We start from the raw sequence: 21,201 nt of genomic DNA, 5'->3' as shown, positions 1-21,201 counted from the left end.
TTTTTTTTTTTTAACTGACAAAGATTAATTTCTCTTTGAATTACTGAAGTAAGTGTTTTTTTTACGTACTTAGGTAACCTCACAAACTAGTCTTAGAGGACAAGGACTATACTTTTATATCCACTTAATGTAATTCACTAAGAAGGCATTTAATAAATTAATGAATGGATAAATGGATGAATAAATAAATTCTTTGGGCTAAATAAGGTCTTTTTGATCTATTATTTTGATTTTTAAAGTGTATATGGCCTTTACCCACCTTTCCTAATATGGCTTTTCTTAAAAATATGCTTGGAAACTAACAACTTAATAGTTTACTATATTTAATAGCTGAAGGTGGATATAGGGTTGTTATGTTATATTTTATAATCCCCCTATTTCAAAAGAGTTATCATACCAGTAGGGATTATTTTTATTTAAGAAACTATACTTGTTTAAGAACCCATTCATCAATAAGAATATGTTTCCTTTGGGTAGGGTATTTTGGTTCATGCAATTTATTCATTTACCACCGTTACTAGACAATTCAATTTAGAATGCAATATTGTATTAAAACCCTATTGGAATAAAATTACAATTTATAATTTAAGCAAGTCTTACTTGTTTAGAACTAAATTTGACTTTTTATTTTAACTTTTAACTATATAGAAATTATATTTTTTAAAATAAAGCTTTAAAGTACTGATCATAAAAAAAAATGGACAAAGGTAATAACTGAAAAAAAAAGACATAATTAAATTCTTAATATAAATTAATTTCTATGCAGAAGTTTATTTTTCTTGGTTCCAGCATTTTTAAAACCTCTACTTTTTTTTTTTTCCTTTGAGCAATCTTGCCCAGAAATAAATTGCTAATGAAAGAATTTAAAGAAATTAATTTAAAAATAACTTTAGAATTGAAGCTGAAAGCAAATATATATTGCTCGGCACTAGATAGTAAGACTAGTATATAAGAGTAATTATTAGTGTCCTATGTTTTATAATATAAAACACAATATAAATATCATATGATCTACTTCTCATCTATTCTATAGTAAAATAGTTGATTTAAAACATAATTATTTTATATTTATAATCAGCATATTTTCTTCAGAACTAAAATCATTGTCTTTTAAATTTAAATACTTGACCTATTATTTAGAAACCGATTTGGTAAAACTTACTAAACTGGTAAAGTAGGATTCCAGAAACTTAGAGAATATCAAACTTAGAAGACAAAAAAATAAAATAAATCAAACAAACCCAATTTATTTATAACATCTTAGAAATATGCTTGGCCTCTTCTCCAGATTTTTACTGTTTCAAAAATTGCAAAGAAGGTATGTTAAGAGTTAAACATAGTTCCTTACTAAATTAAGTATACTTCTTGATAAATTCATTTGAATGTACTATTTCACATACTTTATTGACAATATTAAAATATAAAATAATCAACAATAATTATATTTTAAACCCATGATGATCTACAAGACTTAGGAATGAATACAAATGCACAAAAGTGAACCAAGCACTGTTACTTTTTTTTTTTTTTTTAACACTTATCATGACCTTAAATAACATTACCTACACAAGACAAAGAAAAATAAGCCAAATAGAAAGCAATTCAAATTCCACTCTGCATAAATCTATGCTAGCACAGGATACATAGTAGCCTATAAATCTCATATTGCCATAAAGAAAACTGGAATTTTAACATTGATTCATATGTCACTATTTAATTTTACAGCTGTTTGTTATAAAAATAATTAAAAAAATCATTTGTCTTGTCTTGAACAAACTTGCAGTGGTATTATACTACTCAAATTATATTTCATTTTTATGTATTTTTGTTTTTGTTTTTGTTTTTTAATAAATACATTTACGTCTCTCCCTGAGTGTTGACACTTTCTCATAGAAGTTACAAAACAGACAGGAAAAGTAGCAGGCTGTACTACGGCACAGTCAATGGACTCTCCACCTCACTGCTGATTCTGTAAATTCAGGTGATTTTAATCTACAAGTCTCTAACTAAATTCCGAGTTTTAGACTCTGAACCAAGGCATGGTATTACACCCAAGACCTCAGTCTTGAAACTATGCTTTGTTTGGGAAAGATAAAATAAACTTTTCAAAACTGTAAATGGCTTTGAAGAAGAAAAAAATCCACTAGTGGTTAGGGATTTATTATATTTTTGTCTACCAAGTGAAAATTAAGGGATATTTTGTTAACAAATTATGAGGGCAACAAATTAAAAAAAAACAATTGGCACTGATAGAGTATGAGAGGAATGATTTTATATGCAGTAACAACTATATATTCATGGCATAAACATGGAAGGAGGTTTTAAAATGGAAATTAACAGAAAATACTATTTGCCTAAAATTTGAAAATAATATTGCCTAATTATTAGCTTCTATGTTTACATTTGATTAGTCAGCATTCATATTTGTCTATATATTAGTAAAACTAAAATAGATTCATAACACTGTTTAACTTAAAACTTTGTTTTCAATTCAGAAACATGAAATTAATAAGACTTTAAGCTACATTTCAAATTTATTAAAACAAATATTTTAGAAAGCAAATATTCTGGGAATTAATGAAAATACATTTATTTTGAAGACAAAGTCTATTGATAATGATCACAACTTAAGAAATTAATTATAATGCGGCAGAGGCAGAAACAATAATTATGAATATAAAGAATCAAATAATTCAATAAATGAAAAGAGTTTATGGAGAATAATTCATCTTATTTCACATTAAATGATGCTATTTCCCTCAAAATCCAACATGTCAATCATAACTCAATTTAAAAAATTCACATTGCTTTTTGTCAAGTAAAATTTTTGTTACAGAAGATCTCACACATTAAAAATGTGGCCCTTTATGACACATATGCAAATACTACACAAGTTACATAGAACATAATAGCTTACTTATAACAAAGAATTGCTTTCTAGTACACAGATTTACTTATACATATTTGTTGATAAAACAAAAAATATTAAGACAAATTAACAAAATGGGAGTTTATATTCATAATTTTGAAGGCTACAAATATCACTAAAATTAAGGCAATAGAAATTTTGATGATATAATTTCATTTTAACTTTTATACTTTATTTGAAAAGTAATCAAACTTTAAATATAATTAAATGCCAATAAATTAATTTTTAAGGGTTCATACAATTGCTCCTCAATGAACACTAATGAATAATTCAATCAAGTAATAAATCAATTAAGAGGAGACTTTAATAGTATTTAAACAATTAACTGACAACTTTGGTATGTTGTAGGTATACTTAGAAAAAATTCCTCTGTATACTAAAATATTAAGGTTTCTTTTATAAAGAATTCATAATAAGATGTGGAAATTTCTTTGACTTCCCAACTAAGCACTCACTTGTTTGATGCGATCTGGATTAACCGTGGTCTGGGGTTGGAGAATGCTGACTGGTTCTGTCTTGGCCACATTTTGGGGCATTTCTCGAATTTTTTCTGCAATGAAGCCATGAACTGCATTCAGTGCTTCAACTGTTCCCTGGATCAAGCATACTCGCTCAGTAGTACCTGTGAATAACAAATTAATTTTAAATCATAAAAATTAAAAGATGCTGTATTTATATGTACTTTTTAAAGTTATGAAAAGGGAGAATAATATATTTATGCCAGTAAAATAATGGAAAATTTAGAAGTCTGAAATGTTCTATTGAAACAAACATAATTAATGCACTGTTGTTATGTGCTATTGAGTCGGTACCGACTCATAGCGACCCTATGCACAACAGAAGGAAACATTACCCAGTTCTGCACCAACCTCATAATTGATACATTTGAGTCCATTTCTGTTGCCAGTATGCCAATCCATCTCATTGGGGGTCTTAATCTTTTTCTCTAACCCTCCACTTTAACAAACAATATCCTTCTCTAGGGACTGTTCCCTCCTGATAAACTGTCCAAAGTATGAGAGAAGCCTGGCCATCCTGGCTTCCAAGGCGCACTCTGGCTGCACTTCGTCACAGATTTGTTTGTTCTTTAGGCAGTCCATGGTACTTTTAATATTCTTTTCCAACACCGCAATTCAATTGAATCAGTTCTTCTACAGTCTTCCTTACTCACTGTCCAATTTTCACAAGCATATGAAGTTATTGAAAATACCATGGCTCAGGTGCACTTTAGTCCTCAAATTGTTATCTTTGCTTTTCAACACTTTAAAGAGGTCTTATGCAGCGTATCTGACTAATGCAATATATAGTTTGATTTCCTGACAGCTGTTTTCATGAGTGTTGATGGCTGATCCGAGCCAAATGAAGTCCTTGACAACTTCAATCTTCTCTCCATCTATCTGGATGTTGTTTACTGGTCCAGGGGTGAGGATTTTTGTTTTCTTTACTTTAAGGTGCAACCCATACCAATTTTCATGAGGTAGTATTTTAAGTCCTCTTTGCTTTCAGCAAGATTGTATCATCTGCATATCTCAGGTTGTTGATGAGTCTTCCTCCAATCCTGCTGCCACGATTTTATTAATATAATCCAGCTTCTTGGATTATTTGTTCTGCATATAGACTGAACAAGTACGGTGAAAGAATACAACTCTGGTGAACACTTTAGATAAATTTATATCATTCAGTGTTCCTTTGTTCTGTTCAAAACCTGCCTCTTTGTCTATATATAGGTTCCTCATGAGCACAATTAAGTATTTGGAATACTCATTTTCCATAGTGTTGTCCATAACTTGCCATGTTCCACACAATCAAAAGCTTTTACATAGTCAATAAAGCACAAGTAAACATCTTTCTCGTATTCTCTGCTTTCAGCCAAGATCCATCTGACATCAGCAATGGTATTCCTTGTTAAACCTACTCTTCAGAATCTGCCTTGAAAATCTAGAATTCTCTGTCAATGCAGGGGTGCAGCCATTTTTGTGTTATCTTTAGCAAAAGTTTACTTGCATGTGATATTAATGATATTGTCTGCTGATTTCTGCATTCTGTTTAGTCACCTCTCTTTGGAATGGGCACAGATAGGATCTCTTCCAGTCAGCTGTCTTCCAAATTTCGTGGCATAGATGAGTGAGTGCCTTCAGTGCTCCATAAGTGTGTTAATAGATTTCAATTTGTATTCCATCAAATCCCAGTGTCTTATTTGTTGCCAATGCCTTCAATGCATCTTAGACTTCTTCCTTCAGTATCATTAGCTCTTGATCATATGCTATCTCTTGAAATGGTTGAATATTGACCATTTCTTTTTGGTACAGTGACTCTGTGTATTCCTTCCATATTCTTTTGATGCTTTCTGCATCATTCAATATATTCCACATAGAATCCTTCAATCCAGCAAGTCGAGGCTTCATTTTTTTCTTTAATTCTCTCAGCTTGAGAAATATGTCCTTCTCTTTTGGTTTTCTAACTCCAGGTCTTTGCATATTTTGTTATAATGTTTGATTCTGTCTTCTTGAACTGCCTTTTGAAATTTTCTATTCTCTTTTACCTTCTCATTTCTTTAGTTTGCTTTAGCATCCCTATGAGAACAAGTTTCAGAGTCTCTTCTGATTTCATTCTGGTCTTTTCTTTCTTGTCTTCTTAATGACCTGTTGCTTTCTTCCTGTATGGTGTTCTTGATGTTATCCCACAACAATTCTGGTCTTCAGTCTTTAGTGTTTAAAGCATCAAATCAGCTCTTCAGAAGATGTCTAAATTCAGGTGGGATTTAAGGTAATATTTTGACTCTCGTGGACTTGTTTTAATTTTGTTCAGCTTCAGCCTGAACTTGCATACAGCAATCGATGGTCTGTTCTAGTCTGCCCATGGCCTTGCTTTGATTGATGATATGGAGCTTTTCCACTGTCTCTTTTCACAGATGTTGTTGTTGTTTTTAAGTGCCATCGAGTCAGTTCTGACCCATAGCGACCCTGTACAGGGTTTCTGAGGCTGTAAATCTATACAGGAGCAGAACGCCTCATCTTTCTCCTGCGGAACAGCTGGTAGTTTCGAACTTCTGACCTTGAGGTTAGCAGCCCAATCCGTAACTACTATGCTACCAGAGCTCCTTGGTCTTCCTTATAAGTGTATGGATATTAGCCTATTAGAGACAGCAATGTAGTTCAAGGCAGGTCTTGATATGTTGTTTTTGATGATGAATGCAACGTCATTTCTCTTCAACGTGTCATTCCTGGAATAGTAAACCATGTAACTGCCAGATTCAAAATGGCCAATACCAGTCCATTCCAGTTAGCTATTGCCTAGGATTATAGACGTATATGTGTTTCACTTCATTTTTGACAATTTCCAATTTTCCTAGATTCATTCTTTGTACGTTCCATGTTCCAATTATTAATGAATATTTACAACTGTTGTTTTTCATTTTGAATTGTGCCCTATCATCAAATGAAGTCTTTACTCCACTCACGTCATCACAGCCAACTCTATTTTGAGAAGGCAGTTCTTCCCCGGCTGTATTTTGAATGCTTTCCACCCTGAGGGGTTCATCTTCCGGCACTATATCTGACAATATTCTGGTGCTCCTCATCACGTTTCAGTATTTGATATTCTGATGGTGACAGTGTTCCGCTGCTATTCATTAGGTTTTCAGTGAATAAGTATTAGGAAGTAGTCTGTCTGTCCTGCTTCCTAGTCTGTCTTTGTCTGGAAGCTCAGTTTAAACCGTGGGTAATCCTGTTCATGTTTTAAATATTCACGGCATAGTTTCCTGAATCAAAGCAAAATGTAAGCCATCACAGTATGACAAACAGGCAGACTTAATGATCTTTTTGGTTACTGCATTATTTTCCCTTTTTATCTTTTTTTGTTAATTCTTTATTGTTTTCAAATGAAGCGTTTGGATCCCAATAGAATCAGAGATCCTGAGGAGCACTTTACATTTTACTCATACATTTATATAAACAATACTTAACTCAACATGAGGATAAATGAACCCCTGAAACTATTGCCTGAAATAATCTTTAGATTTTTAGCCCAAAATATTCTCTGAAATCTTCTTGAAACTAAACATTTTTGCTTACACTAGCAAAAATTGTTGGCATTGACTATTATGTTTTTTAAGAACTATTTATGTGGTATCAAAGGGAAAATAGCACTTTAATCCTATGCTTAGATAAGAACCTTAAGGGTCAGTGAGTTTATGTTAATTGGAGAAGAACAAATTAGAAAAGGAGGATGAGAATTATTGAACAACTAATCAAAGTGACTGAATTATACATGTAGAAACTACTGAGTTAGTATATGTTTTGGTGGGTATGTTTTCAACAATAACAATAATAAATTAATAATTATTTTTAAAAGACAGGATTAGAAATTGTTTGTAGTGTAGTGAGTTATTGAATGTCTTTTCTAACTACAGTCTATGTAAACTCCTGACAGGCCTGGGTAAGAAAAGGTGGGCAAGATGCTACTGGATTATATGGTTCACTTGTGAGTGATTAACAGGACTGTGATTGTACACACATGGAAACCTAATGAGGCAATTGTTCAATGCTACCATTATGCTAGGTATAAAATGAACCATTTTGGAAGTAAAAGGGGGTATCTCACTATCATTAAGAAGAGCGAGCCAGGAGTGAAGCACATACTTTGGATCCTGATATCCCTGCACACTGACTCTCCTTAATCCAGGGACAGAAAACAGTGATACCAGAGGAGTGGCAGAGAAGCAGCAGCAGGAGCAGAACCAAGAACCAGAGTGCTAGACAAAACAATGGGTTTCCCAGAAAATGGAGGCAGTAAAGCTAAGTGACTTTGGGCAGGAGGCTTGCTTGCAGAGTGAGGTGCCTCAAGACATTTATTTAGAGGGCTTAGGTTTGCTCACCTACAAAGCTAAAGTTGAGTGCCTTCAGGCTGAAGCTTATGGTGGAGTTAGTTGTGTGCCCTGTGAGTATTTATCAGCAGCCCTAAAAGTACTTTGTAACATTGTCAGGGCAGAGAGAGGTCTGCCTGTGGGCACAGCTGAGTAGAGGCTGTCCTGACTGGAAGAACTGTGCTCTGAGCATGTTCTGACCCTGCATTGTAACCTATTCACTTCCCTGATAAATCTCATGACTGTGAATATAGTGTCTGACTTCTGCGTGGCCATTGCAATGAATTATCAAAGTCTGTCTGTCCTGCTTCTCTGCCTCCAGCAGAGAAGTAGAGAGTGGTGTGGGAAGGATGGTTTGGTACTCATTTATGCACAGGTTAAACACAAATGAAGGTCTATGGATCCGTCTCTCAAAGAGCTTACTCTTTAGGTAGAAAAACAGACACAGAGCCAGTTAATTGTAATATTACCTGATAGGAAAATTATGGAGGAATGTACATGGATGGTTCAAATGGTCCACAGTGAAGAGTATTTAAATGTATGGGGTCTTGAAAAGCTTACATAGGTTAATTTCTGAATTTCCACCACTATCTACCACTTACTCTGTTCTTCCTTTAATTATAGCAATGATCTATCCCTGAAATTCTTTATTTGCTTATATTTACTTCTGTACTAGATATGGAAGCTCCAAGACCACACAGAATTAGTCTGTTTTGTTCTGTGCTGTTTACCCAAAGCCTAGAAGATTCACTGGCACATAGCTATTGTTACCAAGTGCCATCAAGTCAGTTCCGACCCATAGAGAACCCTGTATAGGGTTTCCCAGAGTGGTTGGTAGGTGTACAGTAAATATTTTTGGATAAATTAATCTGTGCCTACTTTTATTGTGGTAGCATAGTGGTTACGAATCAGGCAGCGAACCGCAAGGTCAGCAGTTCGAAACTACCAGCTGTTCTGCAGGAGTAAGATGAGGCTTTCTGCTCCCATAAAGATTTATAGCCTCGGAAACCCTGTACAGGATCACTATGAGTCTGAACTGACTCCACAGCACATAACAATAACAACAACCACTTTTATTGTTGATACACTTTTTAAAAGATGACAGATACCATGGTTAAAAAGGAAACTTTAAAATGCATATGTAGTTTGAAATTCATGGATAATTAATAAAGGTATTATTTATAGTATCTGTTTCATATGTAGTGAATAAAATCAAGATTTGTGATATGAGACACGACTAAAATGAAACTGGATGGGTTTAATACATAGGTCCTATAGCCCATACTTCACAAATACAACTTAATGAAAGAAGAATAGATGATTTATTTTTCAAACTCTTCTGAGCCTCAGTGTAACAGTCTAGTGTTAAATTGCAGCTTTATTCTCAGCACCCCAACATAACATATAATGAGCATTTCCTTACTAAGCAGTTATAAAAAAATCAAGAGTGATATTTTTTCATTTACAAAATAATTGTTTTGAAACTAAGGTGACAACTTTCAAGGACCTAGAACATTTCCTTTTGGTGCAATAGTTTCAAAATTACAAGTCACTCCTTCCTGTAGGCCAATGATGTGAAAACACAATTCAATAAAGTCAAAGAACATTTGGTTGAGAGTGCTTTAAAGGTTGTCACATAAAGCATTTTTTCCCCTGGTAATCTTAAAATACCAATAAAAGGTTATCATTCCTAATTTTAGAAAAAAGGATTACTGTTGTTGTTAAGTGTCACTGAGTTGGTTCTGACCCATAGCAACACTGTACAGGGCTTCCAAAGATTTAGGAACAGAAATGAAAGGGAAAATTATATGACTACAATCTAAATTTTCATGTTATAAGCAATAAAAAATTCAAGTATATGGAAAAGAAAGTTTCTTAAAATTTACAAAATATCTCAAAAGAGATCACGTATACCCTTCATTACTAACGACAGATTGAACCTGAAGATCATAATGTGAATTTGAAGGCTTAATTTTTCCCTAGTTTATCTTAACCAGTCTTTTGTCTCCTTGTCTATCTTGATGTATCTCTGCGGTTCTTGGGTAAAATGATCTAGTTCATATGGATGCTCTAGGGAGCCTTTACACAGTTGTATTAATTGTCCAATAAATGACTAAAATAGGATGGGGACTGATCAATATGGCTAATGCAAAGTGTTCTCTTCTAAGTCAACGGGCAACAGAAAACATAGATCAGATTACATCCCTGCCTTTGAAGACAACAAATACAGAGTGAGTGCTCTTTATGGATGTCAAGACAAGAAATCAGTCAAACCTATATAGGATTTTTTTTTTTTAAGTCACACATGGCACTGAGTGAATAAAGAGCTTCTAGTTTAATACAATACATATCATGTCAGACAACACAGTAATCCCAATACTCCTCATATCGTACAGACTAGCAGAGAGTAAATGGAAATCACTGAGCCATAAAGAAATATGATTGTTTAAATTTCAAGGAGTATGTATAAAACAATTTCAACATAGCTCACAGGTTTACAGTTGCAGTATATATTCTTTGAGACTAAAATCACACCACTTGCATTAGGAATACTTCTAAAAAAAGAAAGAAAGAAAAATAGAAATTTTGCATCTACCAATGGGAATTCCTGTAATCCTCAAAAGACATGCTGTCATACTCTTCTACTGAACACTAATGGTCTTTTCACTTAAGACAATACAAAACTATATATTTAAGAAGAAGTCACAAAAAGAAAGACTGTCAGCTGTATGAGCAAACTGTGTAACAAAAATGAGTCTATAAATGATAAAAGTTACTTTTCCCCCCATTTTAACGGCTTTAAGTTCCATTAGTGTCTAAACTAAACTACCAGTTATTTATGATTTGATCTGGTTAAGAGAAGCATTTACTTCTCTTTGCAGTAGAACTATAACTGTAAGTTGAAAATCAGTTACATAAACCTATATAGAGACATTGTGTGTCATGTGAAGACACAGGTCCATAAGACATCATTAAAGCTATATTTTTAAGGGAGAAATTATAAAATCTCTAATAAAAGAGCCAACATTAAATACAGACAGAGAAATTTAAGATATCATGGAAGTGCTGGTTTCATATACAATATCAAATACTGAAAATTATGTATGTTTTTAAAAATATATCCTTATTAAATAAATTCATAATCAAATGTTAATACATTTTTAATAAAATGATTTTCTATCTATCATAGTATCTGTGTAATAAGGAATAAGTTACTTAAACCTGTTCCTTTTCTTATCTAAGGCAACATTCCAACACTGGATACTGTCCTCTTTTACCTACTAAATCCATTGCCCCTGCAGTTATTCAAGATAGCTTATACATCATAATTTTTCCTTTACTATTAGGTCATTCACATCAGTGACAAACATATTGCTATTTGTTCATTTTTTAAAAAGAGCCTTTCTTTATGAGCCACCACTTAACTGTCAGTGTGTCATACTGTGGTGGCTTGCATGTTGCTGTGATGCTACAAGCTATGCCATGGGTATTTAAAATACCCGTGGTCACTCATGGTTTCAGTGGAGCTTCCAGATTAGAAAGGAGAGGTGGACTACTTCTGGATGTTTAAGCCACTGTAAACCTAATGAGTAGCAACAGAATATTGCCAGTTATAGTGTTGGAATATGAAAACATCATGAATAGCACCAGAATATTGTCAGATACAGTGTCAGAAGATGAGTCCTTTGTGACAGAATTAGGAAATTGTCCTTTTTCAAATCTAATGAAATAACTGACTTAGGCAATGATCAGCAAAGAATAAAACCATTAGATAAAAGGTTAATGGAAATATTTCAATAGATATCTCACACTGTTACCACATGATTTCACTGATCAGTATCAGTATGAATGAGAGTGGGGAAACCAAACATGATGTGCCACTAGATGTAATGTAATGTGAAACATTCCACACCAGTAGTGATGTATTCAAAAGTAGTTGTATCTAAATCTTAGAAAGGCGTTAGCACTACATAGCAGTTTACAGATACTGAAAACAGTAATAAATTAAATGACACCATGAAGATGCAAAGAGACAAAATCATCTTTAGGATAAGTGATCCAGTTTCCTCAATACAAGAGGAACTGTCTTCTGGCCTCAGAGAGACTTAAAGACATAATGATCAAATACAAATTAGAATATACTTGGCTACAGATTTAAACAAATAGTTTTTCAAAACATAACTGAGGTAATCTGACAAGTACCAAATACTAGATAGCATCAAAGATTACTATTAACCTTTTCAGGTGTGTTTATAGCGTCAGATAGTGTAAGGAAGTTATCTTTTTGTTGGAGACACATTGAAATATACATGGATAAAGTGTGATTTTGAGTCAAAATACCTCTGCAAGAATAACAACTAAGTAAATGAAAAAGGCATTGCAAAATCTTGATATAATAAATGTGCATCAATGGTATAAAAGGGTTATTTAATACTATTAAACTTACATGTATATTTGAAATTTTCCTAATAATAAAATATAAAAGATCCCTTGAATTCATATCTGTAGTTACAGTTCAATTTCCTTGTATCCTTTATTATAAAATCCCTTAAATTAACTCACCATTCAATCATTTTTTTCTTGAATTTGTTACAATATGGCTTATGTCCTGCATAATACTAACACCCCTCATCATAGCAAGGAAGCAAATCTGCTGATTTATTCTCAGTCTTCATGACTGACCCAACACTAGCCTTCGACATGGTTGACCACTCTCTTCTGCAAACACAGCACAGCTATTTATGGCTATTTATAGTATACTTTCCTGGCTTTTGTTTCCTTCATTTAGTCTAAACACATAAAGTTCCTACTAAATGTTAAGTACTTGTTCAGGGAGTCCTGTTGCTCTGTAGGATAATCAATGGACTGCTAACAACAAGGTAGGCAGTGTGAGCCCACAATTCACTCTGTAGGAGGAAGATGATGCTTTCTGATACTCCAAAGATTTGTAGCCTTGGCAACCCTACATTGTTGTTGTTGTTGTTAAGTGTAAATCAAGGCAGTTGTGACTCATAGTAAGCCTGCATAATGTTTTCAAGGAGTGGCTGGTGACTTTGAACCACTAACCTTGCAGTTGAAACTGACCTTGAGGTTGAGTGCTCATCCTATGGCACCATACCAGGAAACCCTATACAAGATTGCTTTGAGTCAGAAAGGACTGTAAGACTAGACACACAAACAACAACAACACTAGAAGCTGCAGATACAGCATTGATTAAACTCTACCACGCTGCTCTACTACATAGCATAATCTAGTTCACACATGTGGTTAAGTGTCATCAAGTCAGTTCTGACTCATTATTGCTATTGTTAAGTGACATCAAGTCAGTTTCAACTCGTGGTTGTTGTTAAATGCTGTCGAGTTGATTCCAACTCTTAGCGACTCTATGTAGGGTTTCTGAGGAGGTGGGTTGAAGCACCAACCTTGTAGTTCAAATCGACCTTGTGGTCCAGAGCATTGCAGTTAGCAATCCAATGCTGTTCCTACAGTGCCATATCAGGACTTTGTTATGTAGACAGGCACTTCAGTTAGACACTATACCAAAAAACAAAATATATAGAAAGTATATAAAAAGAAACATGTGCTATGGAGAAAATTAAGGGACAACAAACCTACTGAACAAAGACAAAAAAGGAAAGGAAATAAAAGCATGAGCGGCACCCGTCTATGATGTTTACTGCGTATCTCCTGTGACTAGAAGACAGTACACACTCAACAAGTATTTTTGAAGAATCAAATAACTCGCGTGTAAAATTTTTTATCTGCAAATGAAAATTTAAGAGACTGATTTCCAAGACATTTCATCTATACATATGTCTATAAAACAGTAAGCCTCTTTTGGTTCATGAGATAAGTCAATGTATGTGAAAATGAGACATGTTTGGGGAAATAGTTTTTAAAACTATAAAGTTATATAGATCATTATATGTATTAAAAGGGTATTTATAAGGAGGACGTGGGAAAGAAGACAAAAGAAAATAGGGTTGTTTTTTTTTCCATACCAGGATAGAAAAAGTAAAATTAGATCAACTCTGCAAATATAATCCAAGGAAATACAGTTAGGGAAAAGGAATAATTTTGGCTATAGTCTGAAATACAGTTTAAAATTTTTTGATAACTCAAACATTTTTGTCACCAAATCAGAATGAAGCTAGTCCTGGTATGGTGCTATGGGTTAATGTGCTAGACTGCAAAGTCAGTTTGAACCACCCACGAGGTCAGTGGTTCAAGCTCACCAGCTTTTTGTTGAAAACCCTATACCAGGTTACTAGGGGTCGAAACCAAACAACAACAACTAATGATATGATACACATATTTCTGACTGTCAACTATAATGAAAACTAGTGAACATTTTGTTTGAATCTGAGATATATTAGTTTATTACTCCTTATTGAGGAAAAAACAGTATCTTATGGATATGCTATAGATCTCTTTAAGAAGTAGTATTGGTATTAATCAAAACCAGACCATTTCATAGAATGAATGACAAGGAAAATATCTAATAGAATATTAACAATTCTATAACTTACAAAAGCTTTTCTGGCCTAAAAAGAACTAGAAAAAAAAAAAAAAAGCCAATTAACTGCAATAGGAAAAAGCTTAAATTTAAAACAAAACAAACAGTGAGCTAGCAGCTATTTATAACACTGAGAAATTACTACAGTAAAGCCTGTAAACTGTGGAGCTTGGGTAAGGTGGGAACCTGTTAAAGAAGGAAAACTCAAATAGTTTGCTCAAAAAGAGAGTGACGGAAAAATGGCAAGACTACACCGAGTCAAAGGCAGAAAATCTGTAACCAGGACAAATAAGGCGATCCCACTGAGTTCTGCTTTCCACAGGATTCACTGTAATAGTGCAGACGTGGTTTCTGAGTGAATAAGGGCGATTTCTTTCAAGACAATCTTTATTTTCTACCATTTCAAGGAATCTCTCTCATTGTATTATACATTTTCAAATAACAATTTTTTTTGGGGGGGTCAAAAATATAGTTTTAAGTAGTAATAAAATAACAGCCTCAAGATTTATTTAGGTATGTCTATCTGCTTACCTTTACACAAATAGTTCTTTTAGTTTCCATATTATTTATCTCTTTGGTGCTTAACTCCTCTGTTCATTATTGTACCTAATAATAGCAAACTTCTCTATTTTGGTGTCTTCAAGTTTAAGCTGGATAACTAGATAAGCAAGGTTGTTAAAACTATATAAAGTAATAAGAAGTCCTAGTTACAACTCTAAGGAATATCTGACCTTTGTGAAATATATTTGGGCTTTTAAAAATACCATTTATTTCTGAATTTGCAATCAGTGCCAATAGGGAAAATCTCTAATGTTATTTTCTTAAAAGATTAAAAATTGAAAGTAAGCATATTAACTTTTAAAACAAATACAGAACACAAGTTTCTTTATGATTAAAGGAATTTGCAATGAGATATTTCAAAATACGTCTCTTTATGATTAAAGGAATTCACAATGAGATATTCCTCTACTTTTACTACGTATTTGCGGTTTTAAAAATGCATAAAATATTAGCTCATTACCTTTTCTTTAGTTAATTTTTAAAAGAACAGGGCAGAACATCAATCTTTAATATTAAAATGTATTAAAAATGTACATTATTAAAAACTATAAGAAAAACAGTAATAGCATACAGATAAAATTTTAAATATTAAAACTGTTGAAAGATCCTAATACTGAAATGTTGTTAAGTGCCGTTGAGTCAGTTTCAACTCATAGCGACCCTGTATATGGTTCCCAAGGAGCAACTGGTGGGTCTGAACTGCTGACCTTGTGGTTTGCAGTCCAGTGCTGATCCTACAGTGCCACACCAGGCTTATGGATAAAATTTAAAATCTTAAAATTGCTGAAAGATCCTAATACTGAAATACATGACATCAGTTTGATACTATCATTACTATTTCTTTCAAATGTATCATTCATAATAATCTACATATGGGAAATATATTTCTAGAGATGTCTTTTATAAAGAGGTGGTTAACATGCATTTCTTAGCTAACCACACTTACTGTAATAGTTACATCAGTAAAAAGTCTCTTCTAAGGACAATTGTCATATAATAGTAGCTTGATGTTCCTGTGATGCTAGAAAGCATGTCACTAGTATTTTCATCACAACAGGACCACCCATGGTAGACAGATTTCAGTGGTGCTTCCAGACTAAGACAGACTAGGAAGAAGGAGAGGCAGACCGCATTTGAAAGGTATGCCACTAAAAGCTTTTTGACTAACAGAAGAACATTGTCTGGTATAGTACTCAAAAGATTAGTCTCTTAAATTGGAAAGGCACACAAATGTGACTGGGAAGAGTTGCTTCCTCAAAGTACAGTTGATCTTAATGATGTGGTTTGAACAAAACTTTCAGGACCTTCATTTGCTGATGGGGGGTGCAGCTCAAAATGAGAAGAAATTGATGTAAACAACCATTAATAATTGGAATGTGGAATGCATGAAGCATGAATCTAGGAAAATCGGAAGTTGCCAATAATGAAAGGAATGCATACAGATCAATGTCCTAGGCGTTAGTGGAATGGACTAGTATTGATGATTTTGATTTGAACAAACTATGCTTCACTATATTGGGAAAGACAAACTGAAGAGGAATGGCCTCATAATTATTGTCAAAAGGTGCATTTCAAGATCTGTCTTGAAGTACAATGTTCTCTGTGACAGAATATCTATAAACCTACAAGTTAATATGACTATTATTAAAATTATTAAACACTATAGCTAATGATAAAGAAATTGAAGAAGTGTACCAATTTCTACAGTCTGATATTAATTAAATATATAATTAAGATTTCAGGACAACTACTGGTGATTGGAATGAGAAAGCTGGGCACAAAGAGGAAGGACTGGTAGTTGGGAAATATAGCCTTGGAGACAGAAACGATACTGGATAGAATTTTCCAAGAACAAAGACGTATTCATTGCAAATACCTTTTATTAACAACATAAAACATGACTATATATGTGTATCTTACCAGATGAACACACAGGAATCATCAATTGACTACATCTAATGGAAAGGGATGATAGATAAACTCAATTATCATCACCCAAAACAAAGCCAGGAGATGACTGTAAAAGACTATCAATTCCTCATATACAAGTTCAGATTGAAGCTTCAGGAAATTAAAACAAGTCCATAGAGCCAAAATGTGACCTTGAATATACTGTTGTTAGGTGCCATCAAGTTAGTTTCAATGCACAATAGAACGAAAGACCTAGAGTATATCCCACTTGAATTTAGATACCATCTCAAGAACAGATTTGATGCATTAATGTCCAAATACCAGAAGAGTTGTCAGATAACATCATAAATGAAGAAAACATAAGAATGAAAAGACCAAAATAGATGTCTGAAGAGACTCTGAAACTTGTTCTTGAACATAGAGAAACTAAAGCAACAGAAGGAAATGAAGAAGTAACAAAACTGAACAGAAATATTAAAAGGGAAGATTAAGAAGATAAAGTGACCGGACCATCAATGGAAAAGAGCATGAGTGGAAGGTGGAACCCTATCCAGAGAAGCAGTGACACCAGAGATGGAGACAAAGATGAGGACATGGAAAATAGAGCAGCTGAGGACCCTAGACTCATGGAATGAGAAAGGCTGTGTGTTGGTGGTCAGATGCTGGTGGCCAACAGGTAGGCTTGCAGAATGTGCCCTTTGATTGTTTAAATTATTATATAATCCTGAGTGTTTTTGTGTACACACACACACACATACACACACACACACACTCTGCCTCAAAACAAAACAAAACAAAACAAAAAACCCAGAGGGAACAGAAGCAAAAATACTGTGAACTGATGATGCATAGAGGAGATTGTAACCATTGCAATGAATCGATGAGTGTAAAACCCATGTTCTCACATGTAATCTATCTCTCAATTCACAATAAAAACTTAAAAACAAAAAATGGACTGCCAGAAGAACAAACAAATCTGTGTTGGAAGAAGTACAGCCAGAATGCTCCTTTAGAAGCCATGACAGCCAGACTTCATCTCTCATACTTCGAACATATTATCAGAAGGAATCAGTCCCTGGAGAAGGACATCGTGCTTGGTAATGTGGATGGTTAGAGAAAATGAGATCCCCATGAGATGGATTGGCACAGTGGCAGCAGCAATGTGCTCAGGTGTAGTAATGATTGTGAGATTGGTGCAGGACCAATCCATGTATTGTTCTGTTGTGCAGAAGGTCACTATGAGTCGGTACAGATGTGATGGCACCTAACAATAACAGCAACTTAACCTACAGAGACACACTAGCTGGACCCCCAAACTTTGGATCCTTATTTATACAAACAGCACAAAGTTAGGCATAATGAAGATATTTCATGAATGGCTGAGAAAATTACTTTCAAATGAGTATGCAATCCCTGTTGTATTAAACTTTCTTCTGTTGGAAAACTTAAAAAAAAAAAAAAAGAAGAAGAAGAAGAAGATAAAGTAAAATATTACAATGGAATGTGCGAAGACCTGGAGATAGAAAACCAAAATGGAACATGCTCAGCATTTCTCAAACTGAAAGAACTGAAAAAAATATTCAACTCTAGACTTGCAAATACTGAAGAAATATATGGGCAGCATTCTGAATAGAGCAGAAAGAATCAGAAGGAGATGGAAGGAATACATAGAATTAGTGTACCAAAAAGAAGTGGTCGATGTTCAGCCGTTTCAAGAGGCAGCACATGATTAAGAATTGATGGTACTGAAGGAAGATGTACAAGCTGCATTTAAGATATTGGTAAAAAGCAATGTTCCAGGAATTGACGGAATATAAATTGAAATGTTTCAACAAACTGATACAATGCTGGAGGAGTTCACTTGTCTATGCCAAGGAATTTGGAAGATAGGTACCTGGCCAACTGACTGGAAGATATCTATATTTGTGCACATTCTAAAGAAAGAGGAACCAGTGGAATGTGGAAATCATTGAACAATTATTATTACTATATCACATGCAAGTAAAATTTGCTGATGCAAATTCAAAAGTGGTTGCTGCAGTGTATCAACAGGGAACTACCAGAAATAAAAGTCGGATTCAGGAGAGGGAGTGGAATGACAGATATCATTGCTGACTTCAGAGAGATAAAAGCAGAGAATACCAAAAGGAAGTTTACTTGTGCTTTATTGATTATGTAAAAGCATTTGAGTGTATGGATCATAAAAAACTATGAATAACACTATGAAGAATGGGAATTCCAGAACACTTAATTGTACTTATGATAAACCTGTACATAGACCAAGAGACTGAACAAGAACAGAACAACAGGGTTCTCAACGGTTTAAAATTAGTAGAGCTGTGTGACAGGGCTGTACCTTTTCACCACACTCATTCAATCTGTACGCTGAATAAATGATCTTGAAATGTGGATTATATGAAGAAGAACATGGCATCATGATTGAAGGAAGACTCATTAACATCCTGTGATATATACATGACACAACCTTGCATGTTGGAAGTTAAGAGGACTTGAAATACTTACTGATAAAGACCAAAGGTTACAGCCTTCAATTATCACTCAATTCACAAAAAAGCTTGAAAATAAAACAAAAACACAAAGATTACAGCCTTCAATATGGATTGAACCTCAAGGTAAAGAAAACAGAAATCTTACAACTGAATCAATAAATATCATTATGATGAACATTTTGCTTGGATCCACTAACAGCACTCATGGGAACAACAGTCAAGAAATCAAACAACACATTACATTAGGCAAATCTACTGTTAACAGACCTGTTTCAAGTGGTAAAGAGCAAAGATGTCACTTTGAGGATTAAGGAGTGCTTGACTCAAGTCATAGTGTTTTTCAAATGTCACGTATGCATGTACAGTTGCACAATGAATAAAAAAATGAAGACAGTAGAAACGCTGATGCATTTGAATTATGGTGTTGGTAAAGAGTATTGAAAGTACCATCAACTGTCAGAAAAACAAATAAATGTGTCTTTGAAGAAGTATAGTCAGAATCACGTTAGAAATGAGGATGGTGGAACTGTGTCTTATATACTTTGGACATGTTGTCAAGAAGGACCAATTCTTGGAGAAGGGTATCATGTAAGTCAGAACTTACAGAATGGCAATTAACAACAACAATGGTACCCTATGGTAATTGTTGTTAAGAGCCGTCCAACTCATAGCAACCCTGAATAGGGTTTCTGAGGAGCAGCTAGTGAGCTTGAACCATCGACCTTGTGGTTCAAACCTATTTTGCTGTCCAGCCACTGATTAGTCCATAACACCACACAAGTACTTACCTAAGAGGATTTGAGTAGCAATACAGTACTATACTCTTTAAAGGTAATATTTTACTCATTTCAAGAAATTAATAATTTGAAGTACTTTTCTGAAGTTCACAACCACAAGTCTTTTCCTACTAACCTGTCCTAATGGACTGAAAAGTCAGTTTGAAACACAAGGTCAGTGGTTCAAACTCACGAGCTGCTCTTTAGGAACCCTAGACTGGGTCACTATGGGTCGGAACCGACTCTACAGTACTTAACAATAACAACAACAAACCGCTTCCTAAGTTGCATCTCAAAATGTAACTGTTAATATGCATGCTTTAAAGAGTGACTTTTAAAGATACGTATGTAGATGTATGTTTTGCCGTACTGTGGTGGCTTGTGAGTTGCCGTGATTCTGAAAGCTATGCCACTGGCATTTTAAATACCAGCAGGGCTACCCATAGTGAAGAGGTTTCAGATGAGCTTCCAGATGAAGACAGACTAGGAAGAAGGAGTAGCAAACTACTTCCGAACATTTAGTCACTGAAAACCTTATGAATAGCAGAGAAACACTGTCAGATACAGCGCCGGAAAATGAGCCCCTCAGGTTGGAAGGCACTCAAAATACGACTGGGGAAGAGCTGCCTCCTCAAAGAAGAGTTGAGCTTGATGATGCACATGGAGTAAAGCCTGTGGGAATAAAGCCCACGGGACCTTCATTTGCTGATGGGGCACAACTCAAAATGAAGAGAAACAGCTGTAAACATCCACTGAAAATTGGAACTTAGAATATACAAAGTATGAATTTGGAAAAATTGGAAGATGTAAAAAATGAAATGGAACACATAAACATCAATATCTTAGACATTAGTGAGCTGAAACGGACTGGTATTGGCCATTTTGAATCTGAAAACCACATGGTTTACTATGGTGGGAATGACAAATTGAAGAGGAATGGTGTTGCATTCAGATCAGTCATGAGGTACAACACTGTTTGTGATAGGATAATATCCTATCAACTGGGTAATTCCCAGTTAATACCACTATTATTCAAATTTATGCACCAACCACTACAGCCAGTAAGGATGAAATAAAAGAATTCTACCAACTTCTTCAATCTGAAATTGACCAAACGTGCAATCAAGATGTA

General features: G+C 34.2%; 1 protein-coding gene across 2 annotated transcripts in view; it reads right to left on the bottom strand.

The window, feature by feature from the left end:
• Positions 1-21,201, bottom strand: part of LOC102826306 (RNA-binding protein Nova-1-like) — a 182,390-nt gene that overhangs the window by 30,284 nt on the left and 130,905 nt on the right. For both annotated transcript variants that reach the window (XM_006835372.1, XM_006835373.1), the window contains exon 3: positions 3,385-3,551. In XM_006835372.1, the coding sequence (XP_006835435.1) occupies positions 3,385-3,551 (167 nt within the window). The remainder of the gene's footprint in view (positions 1-3,384; positions 3,552-21,201) is intronic.

This window comes from Chrysochloris asiatica, unplaced genomic scaffold (genome assembly GCF_000296735.1).
Source record: "Chrysochloris asiatica unplaced genomic scaffold, ChrAsi1.0 scaffold00017, whole genome shotgun sequence".
Lineage (NCBI taxonomy): Eukaryota > Metazoa > Chordata > Mammalia > Afrosoricida > Chrysochloridae > Chrysochloris > Chrysochloris asiatica.
The sequence above is the reverse complement of the archived record's forward strand: the minus strand, read 5'-3'. Positions and strand labels throughout refer to the sequence as shown.